The 19,156-nt window shown below is 34.1% G+C and overlaps 2 protein-coding genes across 2 annotated transcripts; one reads left to right on the plus strand and one right to left on the minus strand.

Annotated features, from left to right (window-relative positions):
• Window positions 1-65: 65 nt before the first annotated feature.
• LOC132171000 (pre-mRNA-splicing factor ATP-dependent RNA helicase DEAH1-like) lies at window positions 66-2,897 on the plus strand (the record flags this gene model as incomplete). Its single annotated transcript, XM_059582195.1, has 1 exon — window positions 66-2,897. A coding segment is annotated over one exon (2,832 nt), but the record flags the coding sequence as incomplete, so codon positions are not given.
• A 724-nt stretch (window positions 2,898-3,621) lies between these two features.
• Window positions 3,622-6,848, minus strand: LOC132171010 (uncharacterized). Its single transcript, XM_059582206.1, has 4 exons — window positions 6,700-6,848; window positions 5,724-6,105; window positions 4,861-4,984; window positions 3,622-3,704 (listed from the first exon to the last, which is right to left on the minus strand). Exons 1-4 carry the CDS (start codon window positions 6,846-6,848, stop codon window positions 3,622-3,624), a joined length of 738 nt encoding a protein of 245 aa, XP_059438189.1.
• Between the last annotated feature and the right edge of the window lie 12,308 nt (window positions 6,849-19,156).

Here is a 19,156-nt window from a genome sequence, read left to right on the forward strand (position 1 = left end):
CAATTGGGATTTGTCTTTGCATTAAACTTTATTTAAAGCCCAATTGAGCTACGGATCCTCCTAAAAAACCGAAGCAGAGGTCTTGCACAATGTTGGATGATGCTGCTGCTGATGATGAAGACAATGGTGTTGGGGGAGACGCTGATCATAGGACTAGAAAAGCCAATACCCATAAAAAACGTTTCAGGAAGAAGATTGAAAGTCAAGAAGAGGAAGATGGTGAAGTAATTGCACGAGGGGCAACAGAGAGACGACAGGTTAAAAGAAGAACTTCCGATGATGGTTCAGAGTCAGAAGAAGAAAGGTTGTGTGACCAAAGAGAGAGGGAGCAATTGGAGCAAAATATAAGGGAGCGGGATACAGCAGCGACACGGAAGTTAACCGAACCAAAATTATTACGAAGGAAGAAACAAGAAGCAATGAGGAGATCTGATGCTTTGGAGAAAAATGGCCTTGAAGCCTTGAGAAAAGTTTCAAGACAAGAATATTTGAAGAAAAGAGAGCAAAGGAAACTTGAGGAATTAAGGGATGATATAGAAGACGAGCAATATCTGTTTGATGGCGTGAAGCTTAACGAAGCGGAATATCGCGAGTTAAGGTACAAGAAGGAAATATACGAGCTTGTGAAGAAGCGGTCAGAGGATGCCGACAATACAAGTGAGTACAAGATGCCGGAAGCCTATGATCAGGAAGGCGGTGTTAATCAGGAAAAGAGATTTTCCGTGGCTTTGCAGCGTTACAGGGATGCAACTGCTGCGGGAAAAATGAATCCTCTTGCAGAACAAGAGGCTTGGGAGGAGCATCAAATTGGGAAGGCAACGATGACATTTGCTTCAAAAAATAAAAAGCAAATATCTGATGACTATCAGTTTGTGTTCGAGGATCAGACTGATTTTATCAAAGCATCAGTAATGGATGGAGAGAATATTATTGATGACAAGAAGTCTACTGAGAGAGAAAAATCAACAGCAGCTTTGGAGGAGAGAAAAACATTACCCATATATTCATATCGGGATGAGTTGCTCAAAGCTGTTCATGATCATCAGATTCTTATCATTGTTGGTGAAACTGGTTCCGGGAAAACTACCCAGATACCCCAATATCTTCATGAAGCTGGATACACAAAGCGTGGAAAGGTTGGGTGTACACAGCCACGAAGGGTCGCTGCTATGAGTGTGGCCGCCCGAGTTTCTCAAGAAATGGGTGTCAAACTTGGCCATGAGGTTGGTTATTCCATCCGGTTTGAAGATTGCACTTCAGAAAAGACTCTTATTAAATATATGACAGATGGGATGCTGCTGAGAGAATTCCTTGGTGACCCAGAGCTGGCAAGCTACAGTGTGGTGATGGTGGATGAGGCCCACGAAAGAACTCTCTCAACTGATATTTTGTTTGGATTAGTAAAGGATATTGCTCGATTTCGCCCTGATCTGAAGTTGCTTATCTCCAGTGCAACACTTGATGCGGAGAAATTTAGTGATTATTTTGATTCAGCTCCAATCTTTAAAATTCCAGGGAGGCGATATCCTGTTGAAATACACTACACCAAAGCTCCAGAAGCTGATTACTTGGATGCCGCCATAGTTACTGTTCTCCAAATTCATACGACACAACCAAGTGGAGATATATTGGTTTTCTTCACAGGTCAAGAAGAGATTGAAACAGCTGAAGAAATTCTAAAGCACAGGACAAGGGGCCTGGGGACGAAGATTGCTGACCTGATTATCTGCCCCATATGTGCAAACCTACCCACTGAGCTCCAAGCAAAAATATTTGAACCCACTCCTGAAGGAGCGCGGAAGGTTGTTCTCGCAACAAACATAGCTGAAACCTCCTTGACTATAGATGGGATCAAATACGTAATTGATCCAGGCTTCTGTAAAATGAAATCGTATAATCCAAGGACTGGGATGGAGTCGTTGCTGGTTGCTCCTATTTCCAAAGCATCTGCTAATCAAAGGGCGGGTCGATCTGGACGAACAGGTCCTGGAAAATGCTTCCGACTATACACTGCCTACAGTTATCAGAACGAGTTGGAAGACAATACATTACCAGAAATACAAAGGACAAACCTTGCAAGTGTTGTCCTCGCACTCAAGAGTCTTGGTATCCATGACTTGTTAAATTTTGATTTTATGGATAGACCGCCATGTGAAGCATTATTAAAAGCCCTGGAACTACTCTTTGCACTAGGTGCACTAAATAAACTCGGTGAGTTGACTAAAGTGGGAAGACGGATGGCGGAGTTCCCCCTTGATCCCCTGCTATCCAAAATGATAGTTGCTTCTGAAAAGCACAAGTGCTCGGATGAGATCATTTCCATTGCGGCCATGCTTTCTATTGGAAACTCCATCTTTTATTGTCCAAAGGAGAAACGAGTTCATGCCAACAACGCGCGGATGAATTTTCATACAGGAAATGTTGGGGATCACATTGCATTGCTAAAGGTGTACAATTCGTGGAAGGAGACAAATTACTCGACACAATGGTGTTATGAAAATTATATACAGGTTAGGAGTATGAAGCGTGCAAGGGATGTGCGAGGCCAGCTTGAAGGGCTGTTGAAAAGGGTTGAAATTGAAGTAACCTCAAACCCCAATGACTTGGAGGCTATAAAAAAAGCTATAACATCTGGTTTTTTCCCACATTCTGCAAGGCTACAAAAGAATGGATGTTATCGGACAGTCAAACATCCACAGAGTGTTCACATACACCCCAGCTCAGGGCTAGCACAGGTCATTCCGAGATGGGTTTTATATCATGAGTTGGCACTCACGACCAAGGAATACATGAGACAGGTAACAGAACTAAAGCCGGAGTGGTTGCTGGAAATAGCCCCACACTATTACCAGCTTAAGGATGTTGAAGACAGATCAGGGTTTCCTACAATCCTTTGAAGACTCTACTCTCTCTCTCTCTCTCTCTCTCTCTGTGGGTGCGGCGCATGCGCTATAGATACATTGTATAGGATTGAAATTAAATGTAAATGACTTACCAAAAAAAGTAATTGAATATGGTGTTTATGCATCCCATGGAATGTCCAACAATGCCATTTATCATTCTTTGTAGAATACTGTGCCTTCCTTAGTATGCTTGTAAGGTTTAAAATTTTGGTAATTATTCAAGATTTTTAACAGTTAAACTTCTATCTTTTTCTGTTTTAATAAAATTGAAAATTAAAATTTGCAGTTGGGTTACACATCAAATGTGATTTTACACGTCAAATGTTATTAGTTACTTTCCAAACTTCCTTTATATAAAAATAAATTAATCACCAATGATTAATGCTATTTCCAGTTTGAAAAGGAAAATAAAAATGGCAAACAACCTATTAATATTTTCAGGCACAGTGAATTTCAGATGCAACCTGGTCATTGTCTTTTAACTGTCAGATGCATATAGTTTTTTTACAACTGTGCTGGCGAAAAGAGAAGAAGGAGAAGTGAGAACAAAATGAAAATCACAAAATTTTATAAGTGCTCATCCATTGCTACAGTAATAAGTTACTGTTTACACTTGCACATAACTCAAAACCACCTTAAGGTAAGAAGAAGAAGAATGAAGATTTAGGAAGCACCTCATTCTTGCAGATCCAATCTCAGGTCATCAGCTCAATACAGCCTAAAACATGCATATATCTGGGGTGGTCCATACACAGTCTTCCACGAATATGGAATGAGCCATATATTTACCACCTTCATTGCCTAAACAAAACCAATGACACAAAGATCACAAATTATTATGATTGCTTGACTACCAAAGCCTATTGTCATCTTATCAGAAAAATGTGGAGTACAATGAACATAAGGAAGCCAAATGTAATGAAATGAATTCCAGAGAATTTACAAATTTCCCAATGGAAAATGTTAAATATCTTAGGAATATTCATATGCAACTTTCAATAATGAAGCAACAGTGGTAATAAAATTCAGAATGTACACTAATCTAGGCATAAAATCTGGAGTAGAATGAAAATAAGGAAGCCAAATTTAATGAAATGAATTCCAGAGAATTCTGAAACAACACTATAAAACTACTATTATGCCAAAAACAAATTTGAGTATAATGCTTTAATGATAAAAATTTCAAGCACATATCAGCATCCTATAACAATTCAAAATGACATAGAAATCACTGCATGTATGCACTGAAAGAAAACTATGAAAAGATACAAGAATGAATATGCATCTCTTTTTTTGTTTTTTCCTGTAAAATTATTCTCAACTAACAAATGTAGTATTGGAAAATATTTCAAAGATTTCCAAGCCATCAAAACAAATTTTCAGAATTAACCTGTTGAACACTTGCCCATCGGAAACAAGAATCGGCCAGAAAATATCACCATATGAAATAAACAAAACCTCATAGGAGTGAAAATCATAAAGAGAAAATGAATTAATAGGAAAGGTGTTCTGGTTTAAAGTTGCTTTAAACCATGTGCTGGTCTTAACATCAGTAACATGCAAAATATATGCCCCAACTTCTTTTGTTTTTTTTTATAAGTAATAATCAGTCTTATTAAAAGCATAAAGGTGTCCCAAAGTACACTGGGAGTATGTAAAAAGATCACCTAACTAGAAAAGGAAAAGCAAACAAGAAAATCATCGTTACTAATCGACATCAGAAAAACATGCGCAACAGTCCAAAGGTACAATGTATGAAAGCAAGAGGATCACCCTAACTTCTTATAATTGACAGTTACAAAAAGAGCACTACAACGATTACAACAAGAAGGCTCAAAATGGGGATTTCAAAATATGTGAATGTAGCCATATGGCTATGAGGGTATGATTAGATCTTCACCTGGATCAGATTGTCACTCACACAAAGGCCTTAAATAATGGGTGTGGGGAAACATACAATGGAAATTACTGGGACTTATCCCCAGAAGTTTGCTTGCCGCCTCGGCCAAATGGAAAGCATCTGGTATGTTGTCCCCTTCTGAGCAGTAGCATAATAAGCAGGTGACCTTCAAACCTTTGGCCTGATCAACAAACCAAAACCTTTTGTAAGTCAAACTTGCCTTGGTCTGCAAAACTGAACAGCTGGCATACAAATTAACACACAAGTTAATTATGATTTTCTCCCCTAATGGTAATAAGAGAGAGAGAGAGAAAGAGAGAGAGAGAGAGTATTCCACAATTTATGGACTCAAGCCAAAGTGCTCGAAACAGATGAGATGCCAGGCATGACAGATCACCTTGATCTAGCAAGGATAAAGCTATATTATAGTCCGATGTAGTAACTTTTGTTATCCTGCCTTCTGCAGGTTTTGTCGTAGTATAAGTACGCATGAACTCTAGTAGGTAACTGCTGGTTGATGCAGGTCTTGTCTCAACTGTTATATTCCACCAATAATGTGTGTGTGTGTGTGAGAGAGAGAGAGAGCGAGAGGTGTCCCACATATTATGCAAGCCATAACCCTAATTCCATAGTGAGAGTTGTCATAGAAAATATGGTATAGTGAAATAACTCTATATAAGCACCCCAGAAATAAGAAGCAAAAACTGAAAGGGGGAATAGGTGGTCACTAGTGAAGTAACAAATACTTAGATGAAGAAAACTACTAACCGAACACATAGAACACCTTCAGTTCGACACTGTGTGGTATAGATGAACGACCATAAACCATAACATGCGAATCTCTTCTTTTTCATTTTCAGGACAAAGATGTAATTTGCACAAAAAATTTATCGTCATAATCATGCTTAAACAAACAATACCTTCAAACAAGAAAAAAGTGCAGCAAAGGGCAAGCTTGGATAGTAATCTTCTTCTTCTAGTTCATCTTCAAAAGGCAGATTTTCTTCCTGTGTGGCATTTCCTTCAGCTAAAGTGCTGAGATATTTCCAACCCCTCTGGGTAGGGTTGCACTCCTGCAGTCTTTTCCACCCAAGTCCCTCGCAGTAATCATTTGTTCCATCGCTATTGGTGCTAGAAAAGTAGTATGTCTGCAAACCACTGGTGTGATAAAGGATAAATAAGATTGCAAAAGAAATGGCGCAGACAACTACAAACAGTGAGTCTAGATGGACGCATAGATAACCACCCAGACGTACAACTGAGTTCAAATGTAACTCAATCAACTTGGTACAAAGAAGGCATTTTGTTTCACGTGAGTTTCAGTCATGTCTTAGTCTCACACTTCTTGATAGATTCCTAAAGTAGAATTTGCTGAAACATTTAATCTTTTTTTTTTTCTCGGCTTCTACAACCTTTATTCAAAATGCTCTTTCTCATGCTAATGAACGATATAAGGTCACTAATTCTATTGGTTGAAATAAGAGCACAAATAAAACTGGTACTGTGTGTCTATCATTTATTATTATTATTTTGTTGATAAATAGAAAACGAAGCGTGTAACACAAAGACTTTTCGAGAAGTCACCCATCCTAGTACAACTCTCATTCAAGCATAGTTAAGTGTAGAGTTCTGGTGGGAACCATTGCATTAGTGCTGGTATGACAAATAGTTAAATAGAAAGATATCATATCACTAATTTTATTGGTGAAATAAGGGCTCAAAGAAAACTGGCTCTGTGTGCCTATTGTAGGAGTCCAAAAGCCCATCCCCAGTTCTTGCAACTTCAAAGACTTTGCAGTTAGTTGAACATGTGTCCTGGAATCCTAAGTTGCCTTGGTACAAGTGTCTGAATCACAATATTCCAACCAGCGGAGAATTATAGCTTCTAAAAATTACCTAAAAGTAACTAAAAGCATAATTATTGATCTATATCTTGACATATCAATATTTCGCCACCTCCCAAAGTCTAAGCTAGACAGCACAATGACATGCTTCTTCCCACTAGCAGCAGCAAAATCAGCCAAGTTTTTAGCAAATTCAACCATCATCCCCTGCTTGAATGATCAATCAAATACTTCAGAATTATCCTTTCAGGATGAGAATTAGTAGTACAAATAGGACATAGAAGAACCAAGAGCACAGCCTTGGAAAAGTATCAAGCAAGAAGAATAAACTTGTTTTCCAACTTTCCCTATCTATTGGACTAGCAACAAACAGTACAAATATATTGAGAGGCATTAGCAATGTCAAACAGGATAGTGACGGCATCATCAAGAAGAGCGACCAAGAAATGAACAAAGTATTATTTACTCATCAATCAGTCCTAAAAGGAAAGCAATATTGCTCAAGAAATTGAATTGTTTAATTGTCGCAAGATAGACACATTCTCAACAGTCTTCATATCTAAATACCTCATTCAACTCCTAACATTATCATAGACCTTCTACATTGTTGCATCAAACTAATTCGAGAAAAACAGAGATAAAGTAAATAAATAAGCAGTGAACAAAAAGAAAAAGAGCTAAGCTAGAGTCTTGACCTTTACAACTGGGGACCTTTTGTTGGAGAAGAATCAACCCAATAGGCAACGAATCATACGCTCGTGTAGACGATACCAAAAGATCCACTGCCAGCTGTCCCACATTCCCAGTCGACAGCACAGGCTTCACCAAATATATGCACAAATAAATAAGTAAAACGAAATTCGTAGTGATTCTAATCCTCCGTTCGGTTGCCGAGAAAACAAAGCAAAAGAAAAGAAAATGGAAAGCTAAGTTTCACTTCTTTTCTTTTCCTACATTTTCTTGGCAACCAAACGAATCTGGACGAGAGTGGAGCACTCCTCGTGAAGGTGCTTGCCCTCTTCGACAACGAATTCCATTTTAGATCGTAAAACAGGAAGTAGAGAGATTGAGAATCGCGCTTCGCCGATTTAAATGGAGTGGGCGGGCAGAGCTTTGTTGATTTAATAGGAGTGGGCAGAACTTGGGCCTTCATTTGGGAAGCCTGATCGACGAAGCTGGGCCACAGAAAGAGAGAGAGAGATGGATATTCTTTTCCTTCTTCTTTTTTTTAAAAAAATAAAAAAATAAAAAATAAACATTTTTAAAACACAAATTTAGCTAGGGCCAACATTGAATTGGATTTTCTCCGAAAATGGGTCATTTTATGGTCATGATGAAAAGAGTAAAACACAGGATATTACGTACTAGATGCCTTCTTTTTGCACGCCAGTAATAATCTCTGTGATCGCCTACTAAATACTAATGAGTACAAGTGATAGCTTCTTGAGTTATTGAAACGTTACGTGCGTTCTTTAATATGCTAATTTAAATTTTTGGTAATTATTTAAGATTTTTAACATGTAAACTTCTATCTCTTTTGGTTTTTGTTTTTTTTTTAATAAAATTGAAAATTAAAACTTGCAAGTGGATTACAAATCAAATCTGATTTTTTTTTATTGTGGCTACTAACTAATTTTTTTTTTTTTTTTTTTTTCATATTCGATATGAAAGGCCGAAGTACAACATAAAAGGGGTTGACAACCCTAACAAAAATCCATAAACAACTCAAAAACTAGCGCAACAAGCAAAGAAAAAAAAATGTGGGAATGGATCGAATACATGATCCGGCCCGGCCCTTTTAAGAGAACAAGAGTAGCTACAAAGGAGAAGCCAAGGCAAAACAAAGGACTTAGAAACGATCATGAACCTCAAAAGGTTCATAAACTCAGCCCAACTGCTACACAATTTCAGTTTACAAAAGGCCCACTACAGTAAACACTTCAAATTACAGGCATGAACCCAATTTTCATGTAAAAATGATTGTCTTGATTAAAAGAGGATTTCATTAGGAGTGCAATGAAGGGTTGAATTGTAAAATTAAGTGAAATCCCTCATTCCAGGAATATTGGATTAGAAAGGAAGATAGCTAGCTCTTGGACACTGATTTGTCTGCTTCTAACTGTTGGTTGGTCCATCATCCATGTGTAGAGCAGTAGCCCTGGCTGGAAATTAAGCCAAGTGTACACGGCACTATGGAAATTCTAGATTGTGACTCTCTCATATTTTTCTTGGGATCAATACGTAATGGGACTTATCATTAAGGGACCCACGAGCCTTTTGCTTAACAAGTGTCAGAATCCTGTCAATTATGGCTGAAAAACACGGAATTTAGACATGAATTTTTGAAGATTCAAATGGATTCTAGGCATGCATGTCTCCTTCATATAATGACACCAATATCATTCATTACAATAATATCATTTGGCTGATACCCAAGGGTAGGAAAAACTATTCTCTGCTTAATTTCTTTTTTCGGAGTTTGCAGAAGAAGTTGTGAGGGATAGCCGGATATGATAGGGATTCATGCAATACGCACTGTCTCTTTATAGAATCCAAAAACAAACACGTACGTCCAAACCACGAATTTAGTCTTATTACTTTCAATATAAAGAGATAAATCTTAATGTTTTTCGAGGGTCAAATAGGTTTTTCATAGACTGTATTGGGCACTTAGTGCCCTTTTTTTTTTTTATTGTTACTATTTTTTTATTGAATTGGTGTTTCATTTCAAAAGCTCAAAGAGCTAACTGGTTAGAGATTACAATGTCTCAAATGCAAAACAGAAGGTCTGCATTCCAGAATTGGTCTTCATGGACCGAGAGCCCATACTTAGCAAGAATGTGGGCAGCATGATTAACAGAATGCTTAACATGTTAGTGCCCTTTTCTATGTGTGCTATATATGTCTACTAGTCAATAAGCATTCATAATGGTTTATGTATATTTTTATACAAAATAATTAATCAAAATCTACTTTATTTAGTTTAGTTAATGAGTTTTAAAAGACACCATACATCTGATTATCTTTTTTTTTTTTTTTATCTATATCATTTAAATTTATTATTATTTTTTTTTATAAAGATTGTATTTTTTTCTAAAAATCATATTTTTCAAATTTTTGTTAAAAAAGAGATCTAGAATTTTTTTGGAGAAAGAGAAATGTGGAGAGAGAAATAGTATATTAATGAGATTGATGTGTGAACAGCACCGCTACATGGTGCCTATTCACAAATGCCAAAAAAAAAATTTGGCTAAACCATTCTGAGTGCTCTAAGTTATCGTTATTAGTTATGAAATAACACATTCATTTGTGAGGTTTTTTTATTATTATTATTATTATTATTTATTGAAAGCAATCTTTACCGTTAATTTTTTACACAAAAAGATTCAATAAATAATATTTTGAGTAACGAAAGCCAAACAATTGCCCCCGTCATCTACAAAATGATAACTATCATTTAATAATAAGTCTCGTTTCTTTTTTTTTTTCTTTTTTTTTTTGTGAGTATAATAATAAGTCTCGAGTAGAGCTAATTAAGTCTGGTATCCCTTGCCATCATTCATAATAGAGCAACAGCTGTATCGAGGCTTGCCTCAGCTGGTCAACCCTATATATATTCTATATTACTATTTCCTACTTCTCACAACACAATCTCTCAAGATTTTTTGCACAAGATTTTGCTTTCGTGGCACATATTTGAAAAGTGATATTTCAATTGCAATAAACAAAGAGATTCGATTATTTCTATTTAATATTTTAACTGGAGTAAAATTCTGTTTGGTGGCCGGGAAACGTGTCTGATAATCAGTGAACGTACAAGCAGCTCCCCTTATTCAATTTTTCTTGCACATGTAATCCTAATCTTTAATTAAAAGATATAGCGTGAGAGTTTTGTTCAACAATATGGGGACGTGTTTGATGATTAGCAACCAATAAGTCCTAAAGCTATATATATTGGTAAAGACTACTGCTACTCTTCCTACGTATGCTTTTTGTATTATGAGGAAGAGTATCGTGGTTACACTTGCCCAAATTCTGCTATATAATTTACATTATTCAATATCTAATTTTATGTGTATATCGTGTCATGGGATTGTGTTTCATGATCACGGGACAACCCTCTAATTAACCTAATTAAAGAGAAATACTAGAATCTAATAAAAATTCTACATTTTGTTCATAAAAGTCAAGTGGCAAGATATCATATTATATTTTTAGTGGGGAAAAAAAAAAAAATGATGTGGCATCTTGTCACATTAATTTTTATATGCAAAATATAAAGTTTTTATTAGATTATAACATATCTCTTAACCAAAACCGTGGATTTAATAAGGCAACGTGGCTTTTACATATTTTTAAGAAAAAAAAAATTATTATTAGCAAATTATACAGAATCAATTAGTGTGTCATATCAATACAAAATGCATCAAAGGATATATTTGTGTTTTTTTACTTATTCTAATGAATTTTTAATCACTTTTTTAAATTACTTCAAAGAATTATTTGCAACTCGATCAATAATTTTACATTTTTACTATTCTAAATATATATTATTATTATTAGGAAAAATTACACTTTATTCTCCTAAAGTTTGGCCAAATGGCCAAAGGGGTGGCCCCCCGAATATTTTTTTTAAATTTTTTTTATAAAAAGTAAAAAAATAAATAAATTATGGGCAATATGAAAATTTTTGGATGAAATTGGTCGAATTGAAAAAAATTTGCAAGGTTGAGGGGGTGCATTGCAAAAATTAAAACATTGGTGGTCGAATTGAAAATCGCTCCAAACTTATGGGGTAAAGTGTATTTTTCCCATATTATATGTATGTCATCAAGTGTTTCCCCAAATTCTGGTTCCTTTTGCTAACTAGCAGGTTGAATTCCATATATAGTTGTAATTAATGATTTTTTTTTCTTCTTCTTCTTTCTCTTTGGTCAAAAGCAGTTTGGTACGTAGACCTTTTTAGATCTAAATTAAACAGCGCAGCAAAAAGGGGAACACGTCTTACATTATATATGTTTACTTTTAATTAAAATAACATTATCAATTAGTTTCCCATTTCTTGGTGCCCAACGTTGTTAATTAGTTGTTGGTTGAATAAAATACAACTAGTCATTAATATATAATTGAAAGAAAAAAAAAATATATCATATAATAGAATAGACTGTATTCGGCACTTAGTGCCCCTTTTCTTTATATATATATATTTTATTGAATTGGTGTTTCATTTCAAAAGCTTAAAGAACGAATTGGTCAGAGATTACAATGTCTCGAATGCAAACCAGAAGGATATATATATTGAATTGGTGTTTCATTTCAAAAGCTCAAAGAACGAACTGGTCAGAGATTACAATGTCTCGAATGCAAACCAGAAGGTCTGCATCCCATAATTGGTCTTCATGGACCGAGAGCCCATACTTAGCAAGAATGTGGGCAGCATGATTAACAGAACGCTTAACATGTCAGTGCCCTTTTCTATGTGTACTATATATGTCCGCTAGTCAATAAGCATTCATAATGGTTTATGTATATTTTTATGCAAAATGACTAATCAAAATCTACTTTATTTAGTTTAGTTAATGAGTTTTAAAAGACATTATACATCTGATTGTCTTTTTTTTTTTTTTTTTTATCTATATCATTTAAATTTTATTTTTTTTATATTTTTTATAAGGATTGTATTTTTTTTTTTCCAAAGATCATATTTTTCAACTTTTTGGGAAAAAAAAGATCTAGAGAGAGAAATAATATGAAAATTTTTGGAAAAAGAGAGATGTGGAGAGAGAAATAATATATTAATGAGATGGATGTGTGAACAGCACCGCTACATGGTGCCTATTCACATTTGAGATACATAATTCAATGTAAAATGTTTTTTAGTGTTTTAATTATCTATTTTAGATAAAAATAAGAAATGAGTAAACCATTTTGAGTGCTCTAAGTTAACCTGATTAGCTATGAAATAACACTTTCATTCATGAGGTTTTTATTACTATTTATTTATTGAAAGCAATCTTTACCGTTAATTTTTTACACAAAAAGATTCAATAAATAATATTTTGACAAACGTAAGCCAAACAATTGCCCCCGTCATCTACAAAATGATAACTATCACTTATTAATAATAAGTCTCGAGTAGAGCTAATTAAGTTTGATATCCCATGCCATCATTCATAATAGAGCAACAGCTGTATCGAGGCTTGCCTCAGCTGGTCAACCCTATATATTCTCTATTACTATTTCCTACATACTTCTCCTTGCAATTGATACGTGTTAACTCACAACACAATCTCTCAAGATTTTTTGCACAAGATTTTGCTTTCGTGGCACATATTTGAAAAGTGATATTTCAATTGCAATAAACAAAGAGATTCGATTATTTCTATTTAATATTTTAACTGGAGTAAAATTCTGTTTGGTGGCCGGGAAACGTGACTGATAATCAGTGAACGTACAAGCAGCTCCCCTTATTCAATTTTTCTTGCACATGTAATCCTTTTCTTTAATTAAAAGATATAGCGTGAGAGTTTTGTTCAACAATATGGGGACGTGTTTGATGATTAGCAACCAATAAGTCCTAAAGCTATATATATTAATAAAGACCACTACTGCTCTTCCTACGTACGCTTTTTGTATTATGTGGAAGAGCATCGTGGTTACACTTGCCCAAATTCTGCTACATAATTTACATTATTTATTGCATATATAATATCTAATTTTATGTATATATCGTGTCATGGGATTGTGTTTCATGATCACGGGACAACCTGGCCTCTAATTAACCAAAACCATGGATTTAATAAGGCAACGTGGCTTTTACATATTCTTAAGGAAAAAAAAATATATATATTTTTTATTATTAGCAAATTATACGAAGAATCATGATTCAGAGCACGCCTCGGCCTGGCGTGCTTCAACAGTGAAGCACGCTAGGCTAAAAATTTTTTTTATTTTTTTTTTCAAAAAAATTAAAATAATAAAATAATAATAAAAAAAAAATCACGGCCGGCGTGCTTCACTGTTGAAGCACGCCGGGCGTGCTCAATATCTTTACCCTTATACGAAATGCATCAAAGGATATATTTGTGCTTTTTTAATTATTCTAATGAATTTTTAATCACTTTTTAAATTACTTCAAAGAATTATTTGCAACTCGATCAATAATTTTACATTTTTACTATTCTAAATATATATTATTATTAATAGGGAAAATTACACTTTATCCCCTAAGTTTTGGGCGATTTTCAATTCGACTAGTAATGTTTCAATTTTTGCAATGCACCCTCCCAAACTTGTAAATTTTTTTCAATTCAACCAATTTCATCCAAAAATTTCCATATTACCCCTAATTCTTTTACTTTTTTATTTTTTTATTAAAAAAAAAAAAATTGGGGTTGCAAAAATGGCTAGATGGCCAAAGGGGTGGCTACGGCCACCCCCAAATATATATATATATATATATATAATTTTTTATAAGAAGTAAAAATAAATAAATTATGGGCAATATGAGAATTTTTGGATGAAATTGGTCAAATTGAAAAACATTTGCAAGGTTGGGAGTATATTGCAAAAATTGAAACATTGGTGATCGAATTGAAAATCGCTCCAAACTTTAGGGGTGGTAAAGTGTATTTTTCCCATATTAATAATATGTCATCAAGTGTTTCCCCAAATTCTGGTTCCTTTTGCTAACTAGCAGGTTGAATTCCATAGTTGTAATTAATGATTTTTTTTTTCTTCTTCTTCTTTCTCGTTGGTCAAAAGCAGTTTGGTACGTATGCCTTTTTACATCTAAATTAAACAGAGCAGCAAAAAGAGTAACACGTCTTACATTATATATGTTTACTTTTAATTAAAATAACATTATCAATTAGCTTCCCATTTCTTGGTGCCCAACGTTGTCAACTAGTTGTTGGTTGAATAAAATACAATTAGTCATTAATATATTATTGAGAAAAAAAAATAGACCTAATTAGCTAGCATAAAGTTTACGACAGAATAGACACTTTCAAGAACCATACAACCACTGACACTTAACACATAGAATTTGTAATTAACAAAACACACACACACATATATATATATATACATGATTGATATTTTAGGTTAAAAGGAAAGAGATCGAGCAGATTGGGGTGCACCAAGTCAACTTGTCTATAAAGAAGTTGTTCAAACATACAAGAAAACTCGTACGAAAGATTTTGTAAAATACTTGAATAGTTCTTACCTACCAGCAGTTACATACATTGAATCTTCCCTAGCTAGCTATATCATTCCCTTCTTTTTCCACGGAGACCAACTTTGTGTGCATTAGATAATAATAAATTCAATATGTTGGTGACGCATTGAGTATGTTATGCTTGTATCACCTCATCCATCTGCCGACTATATTCACCACAAACCCAACAAGATGATGATCTCCATATATTGCAATATTTTATATATGGGGGAAATTTGATTATTGCAAGACTACTCTCCATGTCTCTCTATCTATAGAAGTGACATTTCACTGATTTGATTGAAGCAATTATCAAGTATACTTTATATCCCACGATTCGGAAGTATCACAAGTTTCATTTTGTTTAGCGGCAATAGATCATTATCTTCTCTGTAACATTGTAAGGTCCGCGTTAATTGTCTTGTTGTATTGTAGATATTACTAGCTAGGTCTAGGTTAGTTGGCCTCTATATGTACGTACGTCTTTCTTGTACAATTTTCTGCGTTTTGTTTTTACATTGGCTAAATTAAAAATCAATGTATATATATATTTGGGGGGATAAAAATCAATTTTTAAAGGCTTATTTTATAAAAAATTCATATAAATTTAAAAAGAAAAAACAAAATAAAACAAAAATAAAAATTGTGGACCCTTATGCCTTGGGAGGCCCCAAGCCCTCTCTCCCAAGGCATAAAGTAGTTCCGCCCTTGATTGACCCATCGATTTAAGTACATGCAGTCGCAAAACATAACATTAAATCCCTTCCTTTAGCATATCAATAATGACCCTCGCGATCCTAACATGAGGTGATCACCTATCAAAGTCACAGGGCCTAAGAAACGCAGCAATAAAAAAGCATTCAATGAAGGTGAGTCACGTGGCTAACGGTTACAATAAATCTTATATAAAAGGCAACAAACTCCAAATAAAAAGATGACTCTCATCTCTTCCTCTTAGACACTATTTTTTTTTTTTTTTAAGTAATATATATTGTCTTAAGCATTGAAACTATTTCTCACTTCCTATCTCAACAAACGCTTTTGTTAATTTTTTTTTTCTTCTTTACAGATACTTTTGACATTGCTCGATCAACCGTTTATCAAACAAAAATCTTTATAGAGGCTAACTCAACTAATCTAAGTATCTAACAATAATGTGAGGCCTATAAAATCTAAATTTCTCTCAATTTGTAAAACCCTATAGCCTATAGGCTATATACGTACCATTTAAAGCACACAACCGCCCAAAAGGTACAAATTGAATACCAACATCGTAAGTTTTTTGTAACCGCAAAATTCCAAGTGGTGGACCCCGCTGGATAGAGAGAGGAGCCCATACAGAAAGGCCAAGTGTCAGCCATGCCAACAAAATAGTTTCAAGCATGATTGATTGAAGAGCTCATCCCTCATCATCTTTATGCTTCGTGACCTTTAGTTTGCTATCGTGTCACCTAATAATTGGTGGGCACTAATCTAACTTGGATAACGTGGCGAAATGGCGATATCTTGGAGCGGTTTGGGAGGAAACCTGTTACGTGGCTGCTGGTCCCGTACGTTAATTCGCCTTGGTCGCTGTCATGGCGTCTTAAGTCTCACCAAAAATGTCATTGTTGGTGGCGGCCAAAACCATTGACATTTGTGTCAGAAACAGTGTAAAGCGCGCAATCTCGGCTATGGCGCGCCACGGACTTGAAGACCTTTGAATGTGGTTCAAACGATTCAGCCCAATATGAACCATATGGTTCAAATGACTAGCGACCAAATAATGTTATGTTTGTCATGTCAGAATTTATTCAGAAACGTTCAGAAACGTGTTTTTTTTTTTTTTTTTTTTTTTTTTGTAAACGAAACGTGTTTTTGTTTGATGAATGTTAAATCGTCACATGATTTAAAAAGTTTAAATTTATATAAGGAGATAAATTTAATAATGCAATTAATATTTTAATAATAAATTTAATTTTTTTAAAAATTCACACATCCTAACAAAATATAATCTTTATCAGCAAAACTTATTATTATTATTATTATTTGGCAATATTTCATTGGAATTTTTTGTTACTTTTGGACAGATATTTGATGATGCATGTGATAAGACCTAACCCGACATAAAAACTTGCTCGAAGGGAAAAAAGTCATGCATGGAATGGACATTGATATTGCATATATACTTCCTGCATGAGTCATGAAAACGACGCCACTTAAGATGTACGAAAATGAATTTCATAATTATTACCTGATGATATATTATAATCCGGAAAAGCTTAAATATTCAACCATATATTTTGGATATACATGAACTACTTTTCTTTCTGCAATTAAATTCCGCCAAAAATCGTACACAATGTCAACGCCGTCGTTGCATGATCAAAGGGAGGAGGCAAATAACTAAGGCATGGCAACCTTTTTGTTGACCTAATGGAACAAGCGGCTGATAATTGGGATATTGATGGTTTACTTATATAAATATTATATAAGTTATGGCAAAGAGTCTAATCTCGTAGGCACCAACCAAATCAATAATACCGTCCGGATGGGAATACGATCTTAATTTTGTTTTGTTATTTCTAATTATCGTGTTTATATGTGATATCATATAATTTAAAAATTTTAAATGACAAAGTAAAATATTTATTTTTGTGAAATTTAATACAAATCATTATTTTTATTTCAAATAAAATTGAGAAAATCTTCGTGGATCCTTCTTGATGTCCTAATTAGCATTCATATAAAGTGTTGTCTTCATTTGATTTATTGCTATCGTAACTCGTAAGGAATGAATTTACTGCATGTCAGATGATAAGGCCATGGTGGCCTTATCATGGAGTGCCAGCATGACAAGTTAAATGACAGGCATGTTAATCTATGATGGCTAGTGGGGTATAATCTAAAAACTTTTTCCATTAATAAAGTCTCTTTGTTATTTTATCTCACTAGAAAGTTTTTACCTTCTTTTTTTTTTTTTTTTTTCAGAATTTTGCCATAAATAGATAGTGGTATATATCAATGAGTAATGCTACAAGTTTCTTTTATATTTCATTTGAGTCTCTCCAAGAATGATGTGGTTATTAAAATTATTATTGTGTTTGTGATTAATCATTATTGAATTTTGATCAAATGGTGATTTTAATAGCCACATAATTCTTGAAGAGACTAAGAAGAACACAAGAGGAATTTCTAGAATTACTGATGCATATATCAATCGATCATGTGGAGAACCTTGTAAATTGGTAAACTTTCCAAGTAAATTTCACAAAGATAACTGAAATAGTTTCTATGCAATATTCTTTCCATATGCATGCACTTATAAATTGGTTTTGAATCATAATGCCTTAATATTGTATTTGTTAGCATGAGCAACTAAAAGTGCAGGTGGCCGGCCGGCAATTAATTTCAAGTTTACAACTCTAGCTAGTGACCTTTCGAATGCAACAAGTATCAATATTAATATTAAAAGCTTTTTCAATACAAAATATCACTTTGTTATTTTTCTCTCACAAGAAAATAGAATTTCGAATTTTTGCCATTAATTAAGAAAGACAGTGATATCTATAAAGAATTAATTATAGAAATTGTTAAACTTTCCGAGTAAAATTTAATAAAGATAACTTTTTTTTCTTTTTTTTTTTTGGAAGATAAAATTATAAACATAAATATAATGGAAAGCTCATTTTCTCACTATATATGTCAATGGTCTATGATTGGCATTTTAGTTTAGCAATAAGTAACAATCATTATAAAATAGATAGGATATGTTGAAATACTAGGGCTCTATATATAACGTGCTGAGATTGATAGGTTTAGTCAGTACTGAAAAACCAAAACAACGACTACATGTTAACTACATGTATAAGGTTTACATTATAAAACAAATGCAACAACTTGATCATGTTTTATAAACTAATTAAACAAAATCAGCTCACCAACTTTTGAACTTCAGTCCCGTTTGGTCATTTCGAAAAGTTAATCACATTGCTTATTGATGATGGACTGTTTGTACTTATCAAAGTAAAAGCATTTTCATTACCATTTTGCCCCATGTAATTACTGAACCTATTAGTAATATCAACCCATCCTAAATAGTCGCCTCCGGTTTGATGTGTTTTTTCCTTCTTGTATTGGTGTTTCTTGTTTTCCATCATTTGTCTATTTGATCGGAAAAAGAAAAATGAACACAATCAAATAATGTCCAATTCCCCCTAACGTGTCAGTATGTACTCTACTACCTACTAATAAAAAGGTAGAAAAATTACCATTATAATGTGAAAAATGAATAAAAAGGAAGGAGTAACAA

Source organism: Corylus avellana, chromosome ca1 (assembly GCF_901000735.1).
Source record: "Corylus avellana chromosome ca1, CavTom2PMs-1.0".
Classification (NCBI taxonomy): Eukaryota; Viridiplantae; Streptophyta; class Magnoliopsida; order Fagales; family Betulaceae; genus Corylus; species Corylus avellana.